Source organism: Balearica regulorum, chromosome 7 (genome assembly GCF_011004875.1).
Source record: "Balearica regulorum gibbericeps isolate bBalReg1 chromosome 7, bBalReg1.pri, whole genome shotgun sequence".
Taxonomy (NCBI): Eukaryota; Metazoa; Chordata; class Aves; order Gruiformes; family Gruidae; genus Balearica; species Balearica regulorum.
Genome location: NC_046190.1, coordinates 14,797,812 through 14,822,309, shown reverse-complemented (window position 1 = coordinate 14,822,309; position 24,498 = coordinate 14,797,812). Strand labels below are relative to the sequence as shown.

The window sequence follows — 24,498 nt, the reverse complement described above, 5'->3', positions numbered from 1 at the left end:
CTTTGTTGGGCAGCTGTAGTACTTTGATTCATTAGTGTTATTACTGTAGACTATGTAGCCCTTTTTCTCCTAAGGATATGAATAAAAGCACTCTTAATGCTTAAAACTGCATCGGACATCTGTTTCTCAAAATGACTGTTAGCTCAGTTCATAAGCAGCCATTAACTCAGTTCGTATGCATTAAACAAAAGAACATGTAAATTAATCTTTGGAAACATGACTAATCATTTCGACCATAGGTAACATAATACTCTTGATTACTGCTTGGAAAAATGAGGCGTGTATGAATACAAATGTACTTTACAGTGGTGCATTATTTATTTCTTAGGACCCATCAGCTTGGTAGGTGCTGTTCAGACTGATGGAAAGGCGAGGTTCCCGGTCTCCCAAAGTGTGCAGATGCGCGCTTGTTGGATACGGCGAGCTCTTGCCAACAAGGAACATTTAGATGTCAGACTAATCACTGCTGCTGCTAAGACCTCAGTGTGGGTTGGAAGCTCTAGATGTCAAAGATCAGTGACACTTGTGGAGTCCTGCTTCATTTGTTATCTAATTTCTTGATGTAATAAATTCTGGGGCCAAGTCTTTAATTGTCCCTGGCAATTAGCTCTCTGCTCTCCTGTGGGGTAGGTGAGTAGTATCTCCACTTTACAGATGAGGACAGAGGAGTTAGTATGCCACAGCTGCAGTGAGAGCCAGGGTTGGGATAGGGGAATTTTTGACCTTTTCCACCCCTCAAGGGTCCCCTTGATCACACAGTGTTGCTGAAAGTGATGTTTTTCTGCCCCTTGGCTGACTCACACCGTTGTAGTGCTCCTGTCAGCTGAGGCATGGAGTAGAAACCTAAAGCTAGCATGCTGCATTACTGCACATGTTGAGGCTAAAATTATCAGTAATTGCTACATTTCATTGTGCCAGGATTCAAGTAATGCCCACACGCATCCCCAGTGTCTGAAGGTGAGATTTGAGTGGTGGAAAAAGGTCTCCCAAGGCTATGTTACTTGGACAAAAAACCAAAAACTTCTCCAGCATCTCTCTATTGTTTATCGCTCTCCCTCAAGAAGGATAAAGTGGTGTGGTTCAACATGCCTGATTCCCAAATTTCTGTCTGGGATTACCCAGATAATTCTGCGTGCGCTGGTCCCCTCATGCACGGTGGCCATTTGTCGAGGGACCCACAGCGGATGCCCCAGAGACCTCAAATTCCATCAGCATCTAATTTCCAGGCAGAAAGGTTGAGTCCAGGGAAACCTGAACACATGGTAGCTCTGTGCCTGTGTGCTAATTCCATCCAGCCCTGAACGCTTTCCAGCTGTGCAGGGAAATGAAGGCAGGTTCCTGGCAAACAGAGCAGGGAACAACCCTCTGGCAGATGGGGCTGGCAGGACTGTCCCGGCTGTGACCTTCTCAGGTTGTTGCTCTTCCCTTGTGGGAAGAGGGAGGAGTTGTGTCGCTCCAGAAGTCCTCCCAGGATAACCCCAGACTGACACACAGTGTACCTGGTTTGGAGTGCATGAGTAACAGTGGCACCACTTGCAGGACTGGACTCCACTGCCCATGTAGTTCCTCTGACTTGGTAAATAGGGCATGATTTCTCCTTTCAGTGAGTAGCTTTGGGTTAATGCACGTTAACAAGCTCCATCTGAGCAGCATTTCTGAGGAAGCTCTGACGGTTATATCAAGATGTAGGATTTGCTCCGAGGCGAGTCTGCACTTTGCTTCTCCCAGTTGTGCTGGGTTTTGATTGCTGCTTTCCTTGGGCAGAGGGGAGCTGTTGTCTGTGTAGCTGGTTTCCTGTCTTGAGTTCTTGGAGGCAAACTTTTACATAAAGGGGAGCATTTCAGTGTTCTCTGAAACTATCTAGTTCTGGCTAGACTTTCTGATTCTGCAACCACTAAGCAGTAAGTTTCCAATCCAGTCCTGCTTATTTAGGCATGCTCTCTCATCGAGACGCCATTCAGTGGTGTCTTGCTTGAATAAGGAATGCTGAATGGGGGGAGGCAATATACTTTAGGGAGCGTCTCTCAGCATGAGGCTGAGTGCTGGGTGACAAGCCTGCGAACTAGGAAAGCAAATGTCTGGAAAACCAGTGTCAGAAGTGCAGAGTGGTCACCATGCTAATAATTTGCACTGCCACATAGCTTTCCTCATCTAAGAATCTAAAAGTACTTTGCAAACATTGACTTAATCCTTGTAACACGCCTATGTGGAAAAAGGTCTCAGTTTTACAGACGGGGAACCTGAAGCTTAAAAAGAGTTGTTTGACTTCGCCCATGAGTCTGCAGGGTGCCAGTGGCACAGCCTAAATCTCTCAATCCCAGTTCAGCTGCAGGTCTGGAACAGTCTGGCCCCTGCAAGCACTGACAGTAGTTATTATGCAGCTTTCCAAAGGGCTATGTGAGTGGCAAGAAGATTGTTGCTACTGGCATTGTCCTTGGAGCCCTTCTGTGCCAGGAAATGTACGCAGAACATCTTCACCATCCGGTTTAACCAGGATGACGAGCACCCAGGTCTGAGCACTCGAGCTAGCCTTGTCTCAGTGTGACCAGAGCAGGAGCTGTGTAACCGTGTCCTCCCCATTTCTGCACTTGCCTCTGTGCATATGTGACGTGTCCCATAACTCTCTGTGCCAAGATGCTTAGGGCTCTTTCCCACAACTGCTTGTTTGCCCTTCAGGGAAAACTGTGGGAAAGACAGTGGAAGATTGCCAGCACTTAAGTGATCTTTGACCATATCTTCATTAGGGAGTGAGGAGGTTTGAAAGGTTGGGAAGGGAAGAAAGGGGGGGAAAGAACCCCCAAACTTTCTCTCCCAGCTGTGTAAGCTTGCCATAATGGTTTGCATTTGGTAACTCATGGTGCTGGGTTTTGTACCGAGAAAGCAAGGAGCACTGAGTGTAACTCAGGTTAGTGATGCAGTGGGCACCCACTCTTACAAAGAGCCCCTGCTGTGGCCAACTTCCAACAGCATCTCCTTTGGGATTTCGGTACCTGGGAGAGTAACTTGGAAACGCAGCAAAATTCTGCTCCGTGTCAGTGACAGAGCTTGGAAGGGAACTGAGACATCTTTCCGTGACAGATCCATGAGATCAAGCGCTCTGATCATAAAGCAAAATGCAAATGCAAGAATAAATAAACCTTTCTTAATCCGATCAACCTGGTTATTCTTGAATCCCATAAAATAACTGCCAGTGGGGTTGCTTGAGAAGAGGTTGCTATAAACATGACTTATAAGGAGGGGACATCCAAACTGTGCAACCCAGTGATTGCATTGGCGGTTTTCCAGGATCCCCAGGGGCTGCTGCTAATTGGCATAAAATTAAGCAGGTTGCAGCCACCCTCATTTTTAATACAAAGAGAGGGCCCCCGGGAGGCTACAGGTTCCAGCGTGTGGCCCCTCACATCAAGAAGGAGCACAGCACGCTGGGACGTGTAGTCTCCTCGGGCCTTTTCTTCTTGTTGACAGAGGTCTGGGGAAGCTGCAGGCCACACTGGACACCTTTGCAACTGTTTGACCACCCCTCTCAAAAAAAAAAAAATATCAAGTATGGGTTTGGTTAAGTTCATGGACTGTTAATCAGCATTCACGAGATTTAAAAATAAAAAAAACAACAAACATAATTTCCTCCCTCTCTCCTCTGCCCAGAAGCAGACTACTGGTGGAAACTGAAGCTGGAAAAAATAGTTGAAAGTCAGCTAAAGTCACCTTGGTAACTGCAGCAATACACTTGCCCAGAACAGGAGACATCAAACCCAACTACAAACAGCTTTAAAGAAACAAAAAGAATGTAATCATCTAAAGAATTAATCTGACAACTGCCCACGTTTACACCTCCCACAAGCTCCCAATCAGAGGGAAATGTGCTTTAATCTCCTCCAACTCCCCTCTAGTTTCACAAAACACGAGATGTGCAGTCCTTAAACTGGGGCATTTCCGGCATGCTGCTTCCATTTAAATCTACTGCCTTTCCTAATGCAGCAGCCCTGGCTTTTGCAGACTTGTTTTTTCTGGACACTGAGAAACATGAATTTTTTTGTGTGGGTTGGATGAAGTATTAAATCTGGAATAGACAAAGTTTGCAACATTTTACATGATAGTCAGCTAGATCTTAGTCATAACAAATAAAACTCCACTGGCTTTTGCTGCTGATTTATTTGGTGATGGGGTGGAGGAAGCAAAGGCTTACGGGTAACTGACAGTCGTAAAACCAGGGATGTTAGTGTTAGAAAGCAAACCTTTTTCTACATTTTCTTCTGAGGCTGAAAACTACAAGCTGTGGATGGCAGCGTGTGTTACAACATAAACTTTTTATTAATAACAACCTAGAAGTCCTGCCGACCCTTCATCTGGGCCATCACCCTTTGGAAGGGTCAGCACAAGGATTTCCATTCCCAAAGAGAGAATTTTAATGGGTCTTGCCAAGTCCCGGTGTCATGCAATGTGTTCCAGAGTCTGAAAGTGATGGCACTGTGGCCACAACACATCCAGAAGTTCCCACCGCACAAAACTCTTGGGTATAGAAAGGTGTCGCTTAGATAGAAGGTTATTTGATTTCTACTATTGGAGTTTCACCCTTAACTTTAAATAGCTGAAATTGTGTGAGCTTCACTAAAATGAAACAAGAAAAACAGAGACTGTGACTATTTTGGAAAAGTTTTGTGGAAAGGATTAATAATTTCATGTCACTCAAAGTATTAACTACCATTTTGCTTCACTCCTTCACCTTTTTGACAGAAGGCCTGGTTACTTATTAATGTGAAGTCATAATTATTGACAGCCTTGAAGTCATGACAGTTCCGCTTGATAGTTATACATTAGTCAACATCTTCTCTTGAGTGTGTAATGACAAACAGCATTTGCTGTTTTTAATAAGACTTAAAGCTTTGCCCCTTGCCTCCAGAATATTGTCGTCATTCCTATTATTGCATTAACAACCGGAGGCTGTTTCTCCTCCGGACTGCGGCCCCATTGTGCTAGCAGCTGTACTGGCTAGCATGGTGGAAACCTAAAAACCCACCCTCACCTCAGGGGATTTGGAGTCCAGGGATATGGGGAACTGTCCTGCGGCTGTCTGTCCTTCCGAAGCATGAACCTACAGCAGCGATTACTTGTGAGGTTGCGTTATGGGATGTGCCTGGCACGCTTAGGCAGTCCAGTGAGAAGGGCACAGTCCCTTGTCTGTAGCAATAACGTTGCTGTAAAACTGATCCCCTCCAGGGTGGGTAAACTCTGGAACTGCATTTAACGAGCGCAAGCTTATGGCCTGCTTGAAAATCATGCGTTGCTAATGGCTGACCCTTTTGGTAGGGATTGATAAATGAATGATTGGAAGCTGTAGATTACAGGCTGACTTTCCCACAGCTCACTGTGTATATAAGATCTGATAAGGAAGTTGAGGCAAAGCTTAGCTTAAGGTCAACTGATCATTAATCAACTGTAACTGCACTTCTCAGGTAATCAGCCTGCAAAATGCTGGCCCACTCCACTCTTTGAAGACCCCACCTACAAAGAGCTGTAAAATGTTTGCTGAAGTAGATTAAACACAGCTTTAAGTGCCACCTATAGACTACAAAGCACGTTGTGTCTTTGCTTCAGGGTTAACCCACCAGACTGACGCTCTGCTGACTGTCAGTCCTTCAGCCCACCCTGTTCATAAGCTGTATCCTGACCGACTGTGTCCTTGCTGGGTCCATTATTGCTTTTGTGTGTTGCTAAGGCAGAATATGGGATGCCTTTTACAGTTTTTATCTTGCAGGGAGCTGAGCTGCTCTGATTATTTCTCCTGCATGTCTCTGACCTGGCTGTGCAGAGTATTTTCAGGAAGGCACTGTGAGATATCAGAGTTTAGCTTGTATCCTCATTTCAGAGCGGGCGGCTAAGCAGCCTGGGTGAAAGGCTCACCTGGGACTAGGTGACCTGGTGGAAGCAATAGGCTGATCTGCTTTGGAAGCCGTACTGAACTGTATTAATATGTGTGCAGTGGATGGGAGTAATTTTGGGAGAGCACCCAAATGTAAAATCAAGTAGATGCGTGATCTAAGTCAGCTTGTGAGGGTCAAGCTGTTTCTTTACAATCATTTCTAGATGTACATTAAAGGTGGCTCCATTTGGGTGGAGGAAGGATCCAGGCTTAACAGCGTTCTCAAATGGAGCCACGGCTTGCTTTGGCTTTTGGTCTGTCTGGCACGATGGAACCACATTGCAGTGTGGCATCACTCAGTTCTCTCCTGCTCTGCCTGTTCCCCTCCTCTGGTGATTCTGTACTATAGTTTCTATAGTCTTAACAAAGTCTTGCCTTTATTAAGTTCATGTGGAACATCAGATGACAAGAATATAAATCACATATCAGACACATCACATCGGTCCATGTCATCGCAAAAAATTGTAACCACCTCGTCCTTCATTCTTTGTCCTGGACTATCAAGTAAAGGATTATGCTGATGCTCTTTGAACATATAAAGTGTTTATGGTCAAGTATTTTGAGATATACTGGTTTGATTATCTAGAGGATTCCATCTGGCAAAGTTCCTGATCATGTAACAACATAACCTTTAGTCGTAGCTTCACAATACGCTGGTCTTGGAGAAATTAATAAGAAAGCAAAGCTGCATTGTCTTAAAGCAGCCCCACTTACAAGGGAAAACAATCTATGGATGTCCTACTCATCACATGTAGAGTCCATCTTTTGGCTGTTGCACTTGATGCTGATAGAAGCAGAGGGTTCTCAAAACCTTTTGGTTCAACCGTGCAAAGAAATGATTTGGAGACAATTGTAGGGATGCCTCAGACCTCAAAGATATTCGAGCAAGGACACAAGGGCAACTCTTTCCTGCAGGCCACTACCTATAAAATTCTGAAGATATAGCAAAAGCTGGAGGGAGGGCGGGCACACCTGGTAATTCTTCCAAGCCAAGCCATTTTATAGTGGTTTGGGGTTCTGGAGAGTGTGGTTTTGCTCCAGAAGCTTTATTTCTTGTATGCTGGGAAGGGATGCACCATGTGTGTGCACCAATTCAGATCCTAGGTCATCACATCAATGTGAAGAGCTGCTTGCTGGGACTGGTAGTCTGAGGGAGGCTGTGTCTCTGTAGGGGTGATGAAAACTCAGATACGTCTTCATAACAGTTTGCTCCTGTGTCCTTCAATGTTCGCACAATCGCTCTGAATCGCAGCAGAAATAGCACACAGCACTGGGATCCTAAATACGTGCATCTTGTCTCTTTGCTTAGAAGCCGTAAGGACAGTTTAGAAAGCGAGAGCTCAGCAGCTATCATTCCTCATGAGCTAATCCGCACGAGACAGCTGGAGAGCGTACACCTGAAATTTAACCAGGAGTCCGGAGCACTCATTCCCCTCTGTCTAAGGTGAGTGAAGCCGTCCTCCTCCTCAGCTTGTGCTAACATGCCGCTTTTGCATTGTGGCATTGTTTCACCATACAGACATGCATGCAATGGGTCTTTAAAGGCCAGAGCTGAGATATTTTGCCAAAACACATTAGAAACAGATGATTCTTTGCATGTGTGCTCATCGTGGTAAGGTTGTTTCTCATTCTTTTTATGTCCTCCAGTGTATTTTGAGTGCTGAAACAGGACAGGGTTAGTATAGAGGGTTTTTATTGGTCTAATGCTGGCAACTCTGTGATAAAGAAGGGATGTCTTAACATACTCTGTCAAAGAAATACCTTAAGTTGTTAATTGTGACTTACAGACTCAAGACACAAGTAGCTGTGCAAAACCTGTTTGCAGTCAGTTTATGCATGCAAGTGTGTTTTTTAGACAAATTATGTCACTTACATGACTGAAGGAACATCACCTTGTGTGCATACTCTACACATTGTCTTTTGAAGGCTCAGGCTGTGCATACCACTGTAAGTGACTTTTCTAGGTTTCCACAATTTCAGTCAGCACTAATTTTAAAAATACCTGTGGCAAACATTGTAGTCTTTAACATAAAGATGAACTGTCAGGTAGAGACAACTGATTGTAGGTGATTTAGTTACTTTAGCTTAATGAGTCTGTAGTATCAGAGTTATCACACTTGCCTGTTGAGAAACCAATGGGATAGTTAACACGAAGATATTTTATTTTACATCACAAATGTGTGAACAGTCTGTCCTGATCAGTTACCACAGCACAGTTGACCAGCAGTAACTCATCAAGCAACTGTGACTCTGTTAGACACTATATATCTCACCTGAAATTTTCCCCCTTGCATGTTGGAAGCCATGTATGCGTGTCATGTGCTCTGAGCCTAAATGCCAGAGCCATGATTTTCCCTGTGGAAAGCACTGAATGAAAAAAGGGAAGTGTTACCATAGATGGCCATGTATGCATATTTTCTAGGCATTTGCTTAAGTAATACATTACATTTGTCAAGAACAAGGGCAATGGATTACTAGGTATTGTCATGGTAGGTAAGTTTGGCTCCACTGATAATCCTGCTTAGAAAGGCATCTTCACATTCCTACATGATGTGGAGTCTGGATTCTTTTCTGCAGTTTTCATCTGACTGAAAGACTGGCAGTCCCCTGCCCTTACACACATCAGCACCTCATCATGGGGATAGGCATGCAGTGGGATTTAGATGCGTTCTAGTTCTGTAACAAGGCCCTGAGATTAAGGGGGAACTGCTTGCCTCAGAAGGAGGCTTGTGACCTGCTTTGTGGAGCAAATCATTCATATATTCCTGAAAAATTAATAGTTGCTGCCTTCAAAATGGTTTTGCATGCTGATGGCAGAAGCTATAGTGATAGATCTTCATCATTCTGTTGAATGCTGCTCACACCCTCTCAGTTCACACACATATGTTTTATTCCCCAGGGGAAGGCTCTTACATGGACGGCACTTTACATATAAAAGTATTACAGGGGATACAGCAATCACATTTGTATCAACGGGAGTAGAAGGAGCCTTTGCTACAGAAGAGCACCCCTATGCAGCACATGGACCTTGGTTACAAGTGAGAAAACCTCCTTCCTTTTTTTGCCCCTTCCTCCTTTACTGTGTCCTAAAAATGATCCTGCTAAGGGCTTACATGGTTTAAAAGTGTAGCAAACCTGTATTTTCTGCTGCAACATCTCTCATAGCTCTTGTGTAATATTTTCAGTAATTATGGACTCAAAAAATAATGGTGAACTGTTACTATTTATATTAATGGAACTCAAATTGATAAGCAGTGGCTGGAAAATTTAAAAATCATCTGTGAATACAGTAGTGTCCATTTCCTGGAATCAGCGGACACTTTACAGGCTGTATTTACTCTTGATTTCTTCCAGAGAGGAATTTGGGGAGGCAGAGTGGAATGACCTAAACAAGAACGGAGCCAGGGCGGAAGAGCTAGAAAGCTGTGGGACTGTGATCCTACAGAGCCAAGATCTCAGTTTTACATCATCCCTAATAGGAGAGCAGCACAGAGAGCACAGCTTCTTTCAGTTTTCACTCTTTTCTATTGATTCTTTGACAAAAGCTCGTGGTTACTTGAAGCACCCACACATTTTCTGCACCCAGATTTTTTCAGTATCACAGATTTTCCTTGAAACTCCCCATCTGTTTGGTGCTGAGGGTCAGCCCCACGGAGCAGTGATGCACTAATGATATGATGGCGTAGCGGTGTTCCAACCTTGAATTTCTTATGGTTATAAACATATTGCAAAAATAAAAAAGCTTTGGGGAATGTGTTTATGCAGAAAAGGCCATTTCTGAGGGACTATACGCATGCAGTACATCTCTGCCTTCACTGTTCCTGTGGCATTCCTGCCTCCCCTTCTGTTTTGAACGCAGGGGTTTGTTTTAGCATTGCAGTGTTGCAGTTAACCTTCTAGTGACTTGTTTTCAAGGCATTCCACTGCCCATATTCATATGTCTGGAGGACATCATACCTTGAAATCTGTATGACTTGTAAAGGAGCTGATCTTGGCTAGAATCATCTTGTATGTATGGACTTTCAAAGAGCTCGAGTGCTTTGATTGTACTGACTGGAAAGTGCAACTCTCCTGTAATGATTAACAGCAAATGGTCAGGTTTAAGGGTGGGTCATTTGCTGTTGGTTCCTGTGCTTGCCCAACACGATACACAGGATCTTGTGACTGTGTTAACTCCAAACATAAGAGTGTTTGTTTGCATTTACATCACATCTCAAAATTTATTGATGTGTAGAGTAGTCAGGTAACTTCTAAACAGTGAAAAATGGCAATAATTAGGTCACTATTCAGACATGTAACTAATATTAACCCTTTTGAACCTGTTTGCTTCCATGCCTGCTGAAAATTATGGAAGTTTTTTTGGAGGAGATGGGAGGAAAGATGGAGAATTGCTGGCTTCTGAGGGGTAAAGAGAAGCAAGTTCCCTCTTTTGTCTCCTAGACGAGGTCAACTTATTGGATCTTCTCATGTGATGTGACTGGCTCTGCCGCTGGCTCCTGCCCTGTCCTGTGATGAGAATGAAGGAGGAGAAGCTGGGTGGGGGAGGAAGGGAGGCTAAAAGCAGCCTGGGACAAGAGGAGGAGCGTCCAGCTGTGTGAGATACATGTGGGAGTGTCTGAGGCTCTTGGCTTACTATGCAATGGGAAGCTTGATCCGTGCTCAGCAGTCCCTTGTGGTGTTGGGAGTGGAGGAGGGAGGTTCATGTGGCTTTGCTTCAGAAGTAAAAGAAGTTGTGGTGCATAAAATTTCCAAGGGGGCAAGCTGTGTTTGGTTTAGTCCTTTGCAGCCTGGGCTGGCTGAGTTGGCAAGCCCCGCAAAGCTTTTCACAGCAAGGCCCAGAGAGGATTTTCTTCCTCCCTCGCTTGGGACCCCAGGCACAACGATGAGCTCCAAGGAGAGTTGGCAGCTGAAAGCAGATCACTGCAATGCAGGGGCTTGTTGCAAAGACAAGTAAATGGATGGACCATGGAGAGGAGGAGAGGTGGCAGGCATGTCCTCCTGTGGACTTTTTGTCTTTCTGAGAGGAGGAATAAGAGCCTGAAGAATCCTGGCCTCGACTCTGCAGCAGCCAGAGAGTGACTCCTCTTGAGCCTGAGCTTTGGTACAGTGAAAACCCAAACCTGCAGACTAAACACAGTACCTCCTGTTTACATCTCGTGGGCTGGAGCGGAGCGTGTCCAAGGTGGGACAGGCCAGAGAGCTGCTGCACAGTCTGTCAGCCCCCGCTTGCCCGGACTGAGCAATGAGCTGAGAGTCGCTGGGCTCCCGTGGAGGGCTAGCAGATGACAGGAGTTTGGCAGGTCCCAGCACCGTTCCTACCAGACAGGTGTCCATATCACCACCGCAGCTGGTACTCGGCGGGAGCCGTTTTAGCAGTCTCAGCAGAAAAGGCAAGGAGTCATTAGACCACGGAGATTGTACGCCCCGTTTCTATCAACAGTCTTTCCAGGTCACGTTTGAGGCATGTTAGTAGGGGAAGCCTGTCCTGCTGCTTCCCATGCTCTGGGGATGATTAGATTATTTCATTCTCTAGAGCTGTCAAATTGGCACCTTTCCCAAGTACTTGGAATTTTTTTTTTTTTTTCATTTAAGTAACATTTAATTAGTTCTAAGAAGCTAAATTCTATTAAAGGTCTAAGCATGTCAGGCTGGTTTATTTCTGAACTTCTTCCACTGTGTCATGTATTGTTGAATAGGGAAATTACTTTGACTCAGAAATGTACAAACATATTCAAGAAGTCCTCCTTGTTAACACTAGAGTCCTGTTTATATGCTAGTTACTGTGGCAAAGTCTCTGATGTGTAACACTTGCATTAACATTACACATGATCAAAGGCTTCCGTGGTTCTTTCTTCCACTCCCCCTTCCCCCAGTGCTGTGACAGCAGAGCCCCCACACTGCTGCCTAAGCACCTCTTCTCTTCTTTCAAGGGGTAGATGTTCCAGATTCACAGAGAAAGGCTGTGCAGGAGGTGTCTGGCCCCGTGTTGGAGGGTTAAGGATGCTGATGATGCAGACAAGACACTGCCTCACAGTGACATGCGTATTCGTGGTGGAGTGTCCAAAGTTCTTGGTCCAAAATCTGAGCTGTGCCAAGCATGCAGTTAATCACAGATCAGCCTTGTTTGTCTCTTAAAACCTACCCAAAGCAAGGTGAGGTTGAGTATGTGTTCTCCCTCCCTCCCTTACTTAAGTTCCGGCAGATGATAGAGACGCTCTGTTGAAATGTGTTACTGATCAAGCCCGTCCCAATAAAGTTGCCTGAGCCTTTAATACATATTAATATTATCCTGGGGTAGTTTGTGTCAAAGCCTGTCAGCATGCATCATCCTTTGGGAATTACCATCGTTAAGTCTCCAGTGATGGGAGTCAGGACATGCTTCTGCAAAGCTCCTCTGCTTTTATGTGGAGCTCTCTGCCCATCTAGCACAAAGCAGACTGTTCTCCCCTCCTACCTCGCTCACCTGGACTGCTTACTCTCCCCAGAGGGGAGAAGGAGGTTTCTTTAACGCTACCTTTAGATAATTTCTGCTCCTGCTGCTTTAGGCAGTCATTGTTCTAGGGAAGATGACACTCAAGTCTTTGATCATGTGCAACGTACATGTTACGCGTCAGATATTGCTGCAGACTCTGATATACGAGCCAATACAGTGCAGTAAAAATAAACCTATAGTTAGAGTCCTTGTTAACTGCAAAATCAAGCACACAGAATTTAAGAAATATCTGAACAACAGTCTCTGCACTTTAGCCTTGCCCCTGTTAGACTTGTGTATTTTGATACCATATCTAATTGAAGGATCGTATCTATTTTTTACAAAGCATGCCTGCCTCATTCAGTGCACAAAGATGCAACGTGTTTGGGGCATGAATCAGGAGTGTGGAGTAAAGTAGACTCTTGCCTATAGGACTTCCACTTCGTTTGTTTGTCAAATTAGAAGGTGTGCAGTGAATGAGGCAGGTAATTGCAGAAAAATCACAACAGTCTTATGGTGAAGCCAGTTAAATGTTGCCCTGGAGAATTGGATCCTGTTCCTGCCTCTACTACTCTGTTGTTTCTCGATGCTGTTCCAGAGTCTTAAGCTAAAATGTTCTTGGGTGGCAACTGAGTTTGTGTTCCTCGTTTTCTGGATGGCCAGCTCGAGACCTGAGGTCCCATCTGTGTTCCCAGTGGCAGGAGGAGCCCAGGAGAAATTCATTCCTCTGTGGGTACCCCTGTGTCCTGCAGCGCTGAGTGGGTGGAAAACAGGGACCTGCAAGTCTTGAGACAGGCACCCACAAGAAGTGGACATTCAGATTCTGTTTTCTCTCCACTGATTTTCCTGTGTCTGTTCACGAAAACCTTCTTCCAGTCACCCTATGAAGATTAATTCAGAACTTGCCAAGCATTCCAGCTCCACAAATGAGCACCAGAAACAATTTCAGGAAGAGATTAAAATTCATTCTTGTAGGTCAGGAGAGAAAAAGAATCTCTCTGGGGTAGGAGGTCAACCTGGGAGTCGAAGACCCATGTTCAGCTCCATGCTCTTGCAGATTTTCTCTGTGACTTTGTTAGGTCTCAGCTTCTTTTAGCCTCCCTCCCCCATCTGCTGCATGGAGAGGAGCGCTTCCCTGCCTCACGGAAAGGCGAGGCTGAGCACGTCAGAGGCTGTGAGAGTGGTAAGGACAATACGATTAGGTACTTCCAGTGTAATCCATGCTGGCAGTAGTCGGATGGAGTGTACTAAATAAAGGGGAAGAGAGTAGGAGGGAATGGAGAAACAACTTGAATGATAATGAAAAGAAAAGAAATGATGACTAATGCTGCATTCAGTGAGCAGAACCATCCTGAGGACTGAGCAGGGCAGAGGTCCTGTGGGAGAAAAATGGCAGGCGATCCTGTGATTACAGATTTGTTTCGTGAGGCAGACATACGCTCGGGCCAAATTAGCATGGTGCAGGCAATCTCTACAGCCATTTCCAAAGTTTTGTATGCCTGATGTCGCTGGTCTCGGAGTGTAGAGGGGTTTTTTTCCAGGTAATTTACTCAGTTTCATAATGAATCCTGTTAGGCAGATGGAGGCTATGGTTCGTTTGCAGTTGGCACCCTCCGATTCTCAGCACAAGGTCTGTGTCTCTGTGTTAGCTGAGGAGCTCACAGCGGTGGTGGGGTATTATCCTCTGGCACCGGCTGCTGCTGGAGGACGCTCTTTGCTCGTCTCCCGTGCCAGTAGGTTTGCAATGTCCAGCAGACAGCGTGTGGCTGCTGAGGCTGTGGAACTGGGGTTCTCCTCCAGCCTCCCTGACCTTTGTGTCGCCTCTGGCTTTGGCCTCTGATCTGCCCTCCATCCTGTTTTTCTGACTCTCCATCTTCCCCTCATCCTGGCCCGTCTCTGCTTTCCTCTCCTCCCCTTCATTCAAGTTGGCAAATTCCTTCTCCTCCTCCTCCACACGGCCTGACTTCCAGCAGGAGCACTGGAGAGTTTCCCTGCCTTTAGTCCTGATGTGCCTGGTGCCATAGCAATCCCTCGCCACTCAGAGGAATGATCAGAGGGCAAACTACTCCTTAGCTACCTCTGCCCTGTGTTTGGGGCAGAGCTGTCTTGGGCTGGGACTTCTCAGTGAAGAGGGCTTTTCAGTACATTTTTCTGCCTTTCTCTGAAAGGCTATGGACAAACAGTGACTTTCAGAGGCTTCTGACTCGGCAAAGCATTTGCGTGATCAGGAGAAAGACTTTCCGTTGACCTCCAGAGCATTTTTTGCTAATCTTCATCACCCTCCTCCTAATGGGTAGTTCTCATGTTTTGCAACAAAATGGTCATACACATTTGTTAGTATTGTCAAAAAATCCTTTTTCCAAAATACCTCTCTGAGAGAACTTGATTCCTTTTCCCCTAAAAACCTTTTAAAAAAAATCAAAAACAAGGCATCCAGCATGGAAAATTAAGTTGAGACTTAGGACAGCAAGGTCAAACTTCTCATAGAAAATGTTAAATGTGCCTGTAGGCAGGATAGGTACATGGAGGCTGCGGGAAGCATCCAGCATTCAGGAGCTATCAACATGCGCTATCTATGCTGGCAGTCGTGGCAGGGGGGATTACTGTGAGCAGGGTCATGGGGGATGATCCATTCTTTTGGTTTGGCAACCTTAGTGAAAAATCTGGGAAAGAAGATCAGACTGAGCCCAATCTTTAAATATTTTCAGTTTTTCTTGCTGAAACAAAAGCCTTAAAGAGACCAAAAGCTGAAAAAAAAATGCTTTTGTGTTGAATGAAACCAGAAATAGAAGGTTTTCTTCAATAAAAACAGCAAAAAAACCCTCTAGTTTTGCAGAATGGAGCTGGAGTTGTTAGAAGTTTTGCCTTCTCTAATCAATATTTGAGGGATAAAACACTCGCCTAGGATATGAGAAACTCATGTTTTATTCCTTTCCTTTTATGTGAACCCCTATTTCTACTTCTTGGCTTTACGGGCACCACAACTGTAGGGTATTTTGGTTCTTCCTCAGCTCATCCAATTGGAGTTGTTCCACATCATATAAAACACTGAATTAGTCACAGAGACAGAGAGCACAAGAGAATGACTCTGTTCCGGTAGAGTTAGGACATTCCCCTGGAAATGAGCACATCTGGTTCTTCTCTCTGCTATACCACATGTTAAATCATTTATGCACATTGGCATAATGGCAGCAGCAGAGATTCAAAGCAACATTTGAAAGAGCTACTCTGATGTTTGAGATGCTTGCTTGTAAGTGGCAGCCATGGGTCGAGTCCTCTCTGGGAAGAGATAGGGATTGATTTTTTGGTCTCCCCAAACTTGAGTAGATGTGTTATGTGTAGCAGGATGTGTTTAAGGACAACACCCACAAGCAGGTTTAAGTCGTGAACAACTACAACCCACTGTTCCTCAAAGCAGTTTTATGTATCTTCCCCCCCCCAAAAAAAAAAAACCCAAACCAAAAACAAAACCCCTTTTTCAGAATCTTTTTGGGTGGCTTCCCCCAAATTCTTGAGCAGGTCTAGGGCAACCTAAACTAACACTTGCCAGTAAGTTTATTGTCCTCCACAAACACTCCCCAAAACCTCACTGCGTCACCCCTTTGTGTTCTTCTTCCTCACTGCTGAATGAGATGCTGGAGGAAACTTACAGTAGGGTGAAAATGTCCAGTTAGATCATCACAATCCTCCTTGTATCAACTCTCCTGCAGCATGTTCTCTAGTACTTTGTCCAGGCTAGTTTTGGATGAGTCAAATTCTTCCATCCTTCTTAAGCCGACTGACTATCCCACTATCTAATGCCCCTCCCTTGCTACTCAAACTACATTTTGGCTACTTTGTGTAGGTTTTCTTCTACCCACTTGGAGCATTCCCTGAAATGCCTGTTCTTCCTTTGCATTTTCATTCTGAAAGAATTGGTATTGCCTGTTGTCTTGGCTCCCTTGTCAGCCCGCTCTCCAACTGAGCCAAACTTTACATGTTCACTGAAAGCAGTTCTGTCTGCAAGATGAATCTCGTCAGGCTGGGCTCTGAGGAGCCCAGGTCCCTGGGATCAGGTTTGTAGTTGGGAATGTCATGGAGAGATCCCACAAGGTCAAAATCTTTCAGCGTCATCATATACTTCCTCTTCTGGGATTGTAACATCGCACTGTGAAGCAATAAGGGTCCCCGAGGCATCTGTGAGTGGATGTTTTTCCTTTACGAGGAGGGTTGTGAATCTCCTTGAAGAGCAACAGTGGAATTTCCCATCAAAGGTGTTTGTTGCAATGCTGGTACCTTTGAGGCTGTAATGAGAGCTGTGGTGAATTCAGGCAGCAAGGTGGCCTCTTCAGACAGTGCCAGGGCTGGGTGTGACATAGATGCAGTGACAAGCTCTCTGCCCTGAACCACTTGCAGTCGAAGCAAAATAGTGCAAAGAAGGACAAGCCAAAGGGACAGCAGCGAGATGGGCTGAGCGATGCTTGTGCCACAAAGCGTGATTCATTAGGGGGTTTTCTTGGTAGTGTTTAATTTCAGTGGGAAATGCTGATGCACTTTAACTTCACTTTTTGCTGTGCTGTCAACAGGAATTAAGCTGAAACATTTTTAGGGCAAAGGGCTCCTAAAAGTTGCTGGATGTTTGCAGATGTAACAGATGACATGTGGCTTAGGGTACAACTGCTCCACCCATTCCAGGCATAGCACCTGGATGGAGGAACAGTTTTGTAGAAGGGTTGGTATGGTTTGCATAGGGGTTTATTGCAATGTGTCCCCACCTTCTCTGGCTGAGCCTTACAAGCCAGCTCTGTACTAAGTCCAGAACTAATAAAACATGGTTTCCTTTCTTTGACAAACCTGCTAGAAACGCAAGTGGCAGTGTTTAATGCAAACAAAGCACTAGGGCAAAGTGTGGGATTGTTTGGTTTGTTTCTAGGTAGGCAAGAAAATTGGGTATTATCAGTAAAAGCACCTCTGCTTAATTGTCCCTGAGCCAATCACTTCTGTCTTGCCCTGGACAAAGCATGTTTCCTGAAGTTGGAGCTGCAGCTCGATTCCTAGCTTAGCTTCTGACGGTCTTCCTTGATTAAAGACTTGCCAGCTGTGCCAGGCTTTCAATATGATGTGACCTCTGGCCCCAGCCAGCCTTTCCTTAGCTGAGAATTTCAAGCCCTCATGGTAGGGTTGAACCCCATAGTGAGAGATGGGGTATTAACTCTGGGGTGGTACATATAACCTGACTGTAAAGTCTTTAATGTTTTACTAAGCACCAGTTGCTTTCAAAGTCAGCTATCCTGGTCTAGAGCCCCATGACCTTGTGTACATTTTTAGATCTCGCCTGTTTTCATGCACTCGCAGCCTGTCACAACGAGTCACGATACAGGTTTCTCAACTATCTGCAGGTATGAAAGCTTCAACACTGAAAGCTTCCACACAAGGTCCTTCAGTTGACCCGTAGGTAAGCCCTGTAGGTAAGAAGTAGGTTTCATCCAGCTCAGGTGGGGCTTGCCACGAGAGGGAGACATCATGCACGCAGCCCGTGTGTTCCCTGAACACATCCACCTGAATAAGACACCCTAGCCTGGTATTTTGTAACGTGTCTGGACACATACAGCTGTTAGTAAAGCGGTGAGAACCCAAACTTCAGACTTCAGTTGTGCAGTAGGTACCTGTGATAGAAAACACGGACTTATCTTTTGGCTAGTCATTGTCTTCCAAGCATCTGCAGCATGTCTAACAGCCGCAGAGAACACAGAAAATGGAATCTAGATGTGCTAGCAGTGGGATAGCACGTGTCCGGGCCTCTCTGGGTCAGGTCAGGGAGATCCTGGTGCGAGCAGGACCGTGCAACACCGGAGGAGATGTTTCAAATACCCGCAGCTGGCTGGCGAGGCCGTTCCCTGTTCATACTGCAAACAGCCATTACAAAGGCTGAGCTACACCCTGTAACCAGCTTCAGCAGGCTGGGTCAGCAGGAGTGTTTGCACAGAGCTGTGAAAACACAGCGCTGCAAGCGCCCGGCTTCTGTGACACCTGGGATGCCTGCCGCCACTCGGGAGAGCTCCTCTCCTTCCTCAGCACTGGCCAAGATATTTCATGGGAGAAAAGATGTGCTCAGGACGCATTGGACGGCTTCATTTGCCCTCTGGATTGCAACGGCTTTTCCCATGGCTGCAGCACAACAGCAGGGCTCCGTTTTCCTTTGGGGAGGGAATAAGCTGCTTTATCATTGTGATCTCTGTGCGGTGTCCTGTTGATAAGATCAGTTAACAGCATCGGAGGAAAACTCTAGATTCTGGTCTGAAATATAAAGTGAACGGGGCCTATTTGTTTAATTTGAGCTTCTAAGGTTTAAATCCCAGAGGAAATTAAATTAGGTGCCTAAAGCAATGGCAGTCTGTCATGTTTATTTGCTGGGAATGTCACCTTTAATATCATGCACATATAACGTGTGTGTGTGTTAATGTAATGGGGTATCATACTGTGCAGGAGCAGGCATGCTACAAGAATTGGAAACCTGAAATATTGTGAGTGAAGGAAGCTGAGATGGGATTGGATTTATTCTCATCCTTCTCCGCAGGAGCAAAGACTCACCAGCATGAAGGTGGTTTTGCCGATGGCAGGTGGGGATGGCAGCCTGATCTATGAGCACAGGTCTTAATGCTCTTGGGCCGTTTTGATTGGGCTACTTCTAAGAGGAGAAATCTTGTCTAGATGCGAATCCAGGATGACAATACGTCTTGCTTCAAAGCCCTCTCCAGCAGCTGTTGTGCTGTGGACGTATGCCTTCCCCCTGCATCTTCAGGAGAGCTCAAGAGTGCCGGTTTCCTGTCCCGAGGGACATGGCTGCTTGTCCGTTTGGTTACACCTGCGCTTCAGAGACTCCCTTCTTCTCCAGGAAGGAGAGCAGATCTCCCAGCAGCACAGGGTAGTAGGGTTTGGGGTGGGTTTTTTTCTGAGTCGGGCTGTTAAGGACGGGCCCTGAGTGACACACTGTGAATGTCACTGCAGCAGTTTGTCATTGCAGCCTGTGATGCCTGCCCTCCGCCAAAGTTAACTGTCTATGCAGGGATTGCACAACGGCGCTGCGATCTTTTCTCAGTGCACTGCATAGAGCAGGCTGCCATTGCTTTGATCCCACAAACACAGTCCACAAGACAGCTGAGCTGTGGACTCCTGTGCCACTCTGCTTGTCAGACCCTTGAGGGAGCCAGTTTGGCTCACTAAATCTGAGGAATTTGGAGTTTTTTTCAGCTGGATTAAGAAAATTCACTGAGAGGGGGCAGTGAGCTGCAGATGGGCTCAGCCATCTCGGGGGGTTGCACCCCAGGTCAGTGCTAGCCACAGTGCTCCATGTAGCTTTGTCCCTAATCTGGGAGTCTGTGGCCTAGCTGGGACCTGACCTGTCCCCCCTCCACTCTCCACCCTTTGCTGTTTACCCCGACGCACTCTCTCCTGTTTCCTCCAGCCCTCAGAGCAGCTGGCTGCCTTGCACACGTGGTTCCCATTTCACTCCTGCCTCTGGCACCTTGGGAGCGCCAAGGGGTCTTCCTGCTGCGCTTGTCTTCTAGTCCCCCTGCCAAAGCTGCAGCTCCTAATTCCTGCTTTCTCACCCATCCCAACCTCTGGCATTTTTGCTCATCCGTGGATGGCTGAATATTCATTTCCTCCTTGCCTGATTGCTGTGAATACCAATTCCTCCTCCTTTTTCCGGCTGCTCTGTAGATTTTGATGTCTGCCAAATTGTTTTCATTCCCTTACCCCATTGCAGGCTGCACCTCCGCAGAAACCGATCTGCTCCATGCAGAGTCCCAGCTCCCCACCCAGCTCTTCCTTCTAAGCTGAGCGATCAGGTTGCCCTCCTGCCTCCGACACGGACAGACAGCTTCCTCCTCCTGCTAACAGTCAACAAACGAGTGTCTCCAGTTCAACAGGCAGAATAGTTACAGGCTCCTGCAAGGAGACTGCAGTAGTTTGCGGTGGTACTGCGTGTTTTAGTGCAATGTTTCTCAGCTTGCCAGTCTGCGGATTGGTGCCAGGTTGCAGAGTCCTGTCCAAAGCAGCAAGCTCCTGGCTTCTAGCTGAAGCAGGGTTTTTTCAAGCTCGAGGTATGATCGGAAAGGGCTGATGGAGGTGCCTGCACCCGTGCTGAGCAGCTCCATCATAAACCCTGGCCTGCCTGCTGCAGGTTGAAGCTAAGTGAAAAGAGGAATGTGGTGGAGAGGGGAGGTTACAGTTGTCATCCCCTGGGAAATCTGTATGCAATGGCAGCAGGGTGGCAAGGTTGACAGGGAAAGAACTGCCGACACCTGGTAGCTCTTGGATCTGGAGTCGGTGTTTTTGGATTTCTTCTCTTGCCAACCAAAGGAAGGAAAGGAGACCAGAGTCCTCCTTTTCTCCTTCTGTCCAATAGCCATGCTTGTGTGTTACCAAAACAGAGCCCAGAGGCTTCTGCTTGCCAAACAGCCCATGGCATCCTGGTGGTCACTCGCTCCCCACTGATGTTACAGGCTGGTGGCCATGAGGTGGCTTCCTGCACGGAGATGGGACAGCCTGGCTGCTCCTCTCCCAGACAGGAGCTGCAGGGGACAGCAGAGAGAGCGGGGCTGGGCACTTACCTCTGTCAGCCTTTGGTGCTGGAGCAGTCCCTTCTCTGGGAGGAAGCACGGAGCTCATGGCTGGGGAGCATGGGGAAAGGCGGGGGGAGAAAGGGGGCATGAGGATAGTGGCTGCTTCAGGATGGAAAACAATGCCAGAGACAGAGTAAAGGGTGGGGCAAAGGAAGGAAGGGAGGAGCAGGGGGGAAGAAGCAAACCTGTAGGCTGAAATGAGAATAATCCACTGGATACTGCTGCAACCTAACTCCCAGGAATGCCGCTCCAACGCCCCCTCACCGCGTGGGGATGTTTGCCTGGTCCCGCACTCTGGTCCTGGTCTCTGCTCCTGTGCCAAGCCAGCTGGCCTGCCTGGAGCTCTGGTCTTTACAGCTGTTGTGAAGAGAGGCAGGACGTGTTTGCTTTTGGCTACCATGTGCTTTTTTAAAGAGGGTGGGAGTGCCTCCACTTGAATTCCTGGGGCTGGTTTCCCCCCAGTGTCTCTGGTTTGTGTGACTTGGGGGGCTCTGTGGAGCCGGGGTTGTGGCCCTCAGCCAGGGATTTTGACCCATTGGCAGCTGCTATCCTGGACCATTTTGTGCTTGTGAACCTGGCCTTGAGATGAGCCAAAAGCTTTCTCAGCACAGACACGCGAGATGGGCACGTGAGATACAGCGTGGAGGTGCCTAGTGCAGGCACCTCTGGGAGCACCTCCCAGACCCAGCATCTGGTTCATCTGAACGATGTGCTGCATTCGGGTCGGAGCCCTCCCCGCGCCCAGAGCACTGGCTCTGTATGGGTCTCAGGCTCTCTCTGTGCTGCCATTTCCTGATTAAACTGTGAGCTTAACTTCAATGGGTCAGATGAAAGCGGCTCTGTCTCCCACTGTCTCTCCAACAGTTGTTATCTTGACCCCTTTTCCTCCTTCCCCACTCTGTCTGTCTAAAGCTGAGCCTCTAATTTTAGACTGAGGAAGATAATTGAGGGTCAAAAAAGATTGCTGTATAATTTTAACATTTTTTACAGCGGTTGGGGTGGGAGGCAAAGTTAGGAGCTCCTTGCCCTCAAACCTTTGTATTGTGGGAAAGAAGGACATGGGGGAAGGCGTGAGCTGGTACAGTCTGCTCTCTGCAGAAGTCATTCTGTTTCTTGGCAATTAGCTAAAACTAGGAGCATAAAGGCATAAACTACTCTATTTCCTTTGCAGATCCTATTGACCGAAGAGTTCGTAGAGAGAATGCTGGAAGATTTAGAAGATCTGAATTCTCCAGAGGAAGTAAGGCTGCGTCATTCCCCTATCTCCCATGTACTGTCCCAGAGAGCTCAGCCCATCCTGCAGCTTGTTTTTGATCCTCCACTCAGCTTGCAGGCTGCAGCCCTGCCCTGTAGACTTGAGGCCTTGCTAAATCTTCACATCTGCTGTGAACTAAGACACTGAGAGAAGGGGTTGCAAGAAATACAGGGCAGGGATAGGTATTAAGAGAGACTCTGCATTTCCTTGTCACCAGCATCTTTCCCAACGCAGTATCTGAGCACCCCAAATCAAAGCGGTGCAGCCCCTGGGCCAGGTGACAGGGTTTCCCCCATGCCATGTGTAGTGTCCTCAGCAGCAGCTCCAGGTACACCACCTTCCCCACTTTCAGAAAGGCTGAAAGCAGTGGCAGCACATTTACTGCTGAACAGTTTGTTGAAGGGGCCTCATTTTTGGGGGGTTTGGAGAGCAGACGGGGGCTTTTTCACATCTGCTGCTTGGCCTTCACCTGCTGCCCCTGCACGGTGTGCAGAGGACCATCACCAGCCTGGAAGCGTTATAGCAGCAGCCATGGGAGCTTTATAGAGCTTTGCTGTGCGGTGCTAAACTTCCCCCTGCCATGTGATCTCTTCCCGGGGAACATTTAACACCCTGTCTCCCATGCATGCCATATAAATATTCTGCTTGACTTCAAAGAGCAGTGGCAGAAATGACATGTAATATTTTTAATCCCATTTTTTACAGCTCCCTGCAGACTCTAAAGAAACTTTCTTTGGCTTGTAGAGCAGCCCTCCCATCCCTCGCCCTGCTCCCCTCCCCCCCAGGAAAATCTCAGGGCTCTAATTGTTTAATCCAGAGTTGATTTAATGCCAGGGTGTTCTTCACCCTGTGAGCAAGGGGAGCACACTGCTGGCTGTGCAGTGACTTTCAGGCCAGCTTTTATCCAGTTAAACCTAATCCAAAGCTCATTTTTGCTAGTGACATGGAAGCCCAGGAGCATTTTGGTTTGAAGGCCCTTTAGTTAAGGCCTTGGATGGCTCCTGTTCCTTTGCTCTCCACTGAGAGGCAGAGGCAATGGGCATGGCAGCTCCTGGCACAGCGACTGGGCGCTCGTTTCCGAGTTACTGTGACTTTGCTAAATTAAAAAGTGAAAAACAAACAAATGCTAAGGATGACTTCTCCAAGAGGATTGCTTTGGAACCACTCCTGTTTATAAAAAGGAAAATACTTGAGATGAAATGTGATCTTTCAGCATCCAGATTCCTCCAAGGATTTGTAACTTGCAGGATCCCATTTTAGGCCAACTGAAGGCGTTCCTCAGCAGTCCTGGCTGTTGCTGATGATATTCATGTGGTAGAACAAAGCACTGCAAGGGGAGTCTTTCCTTTGCTGCATAAAGAGCCACCTCTGTTAAGTGAAATGAAGTTAAATGATTTGAGTATCTTTAGCATGTTTTTCACATACCCCAGACATTGAACTCAGAAGAATCCCCTGGGCAGTGTAGGGCCACTAGATTATATGGTGAAAGTTATATGCAGGGTTTGAGTTTAAAAAAAAAAACAACCATAAGTGGGACTTCAGCTGTTTATGTTTCTTAGAGGAGAAAGAGTAGAATTTTATGGTAGCCACTATCCTGAAGGATCTTCCTGCCATTCCCCCAGATCATGGGTCAGGCCCTGAACCACCAGCCTGGCAATACTAAGGTCAGTGGGTACCAACTGCAGGTCACCCTCGTACACAGCTGCAAAGGGAGCAAGGTCAGGAGCAAATTCATGTTAGAGCCACCCTTGCTGTGGAGCAGGCAGCTGGAGGGGATCTCCTTTAGCAGGAACCTGCCATTGAGCATTTGTGCTTATGGGAAGAAAGACAAGTAATTGGATAAAGATGGATGATTCGCAGGTCACTGTCGCCTTGCACCAACTTTCTAATTTACGTAGCCCCTGGGAAGCTTATGGCACTGCTGGCCTTGGTCTGAGGACTCTCCTAGGAGAGGACCACTGTATCTGTAACCATTCTGAATTAGCTGCCTCCAGGTCAGATTGTCGCTGATGGTATGGGATCCCGGCGAGATTCCTCCCTGTGAGTCCCGTTGGGGTGTCAGGGACTATCACAGTGTCAGGCGGTGCTACACTGTGGGTGCAGCAGAGTTCTAAGAACAAAATCATCCTGGCTTCCAGAGCTGTCCCCCATGTTTTGGACCCTCAGGATGGGCACTGGGATTACGTGAAATGCTTGTCCAGAACTGGTTGCCATTCAGCTGTGGGGCAGATCTGTAGCCTAAGAG

General features: G+C 46.8%; 2 protein-coding genes across 3 annotated transcripts in view; both read left to right on the top strand.

Moving 5' to 3' along the window:
• The window catches only part of SFXN2 (sideroflexin 2), a 139,897-nt gene that overhangs the window by 21,079 nt on the left and 94,320 nt on the right, over positions 1 to 24,498 (top strand). The window lies entirely within an intron of this gene.
• Positions 1 to 24,498, top strand: part of SUFU (SUFU negative regulator of hedgehog signaling) — a 99,673-nt gene that overhangs the window by 67,183 nt on the left and 7,992 nt on the right. For both annotated transcript variants that reach the window (XM_075758030.1, XM_075758029.1), the window contains exons 9-11: positions 7,230 to 7,364; positions 8,820 to 8,958; positions 22,170 to 22,238. In XM_075758030.1, coding sequence (XP_075614145.1) covers positions 7,230 to 7,364; positions 8,820 to 8,958; positions 22,170 to 22,238 — 343 coding nt within the window. The remainder of the gene's footprint in view (positions 1 to 7,229; positions 7,365 to 8,819; positions 8,959 to 22,169; positions 22,239 to 24,498) is intronic.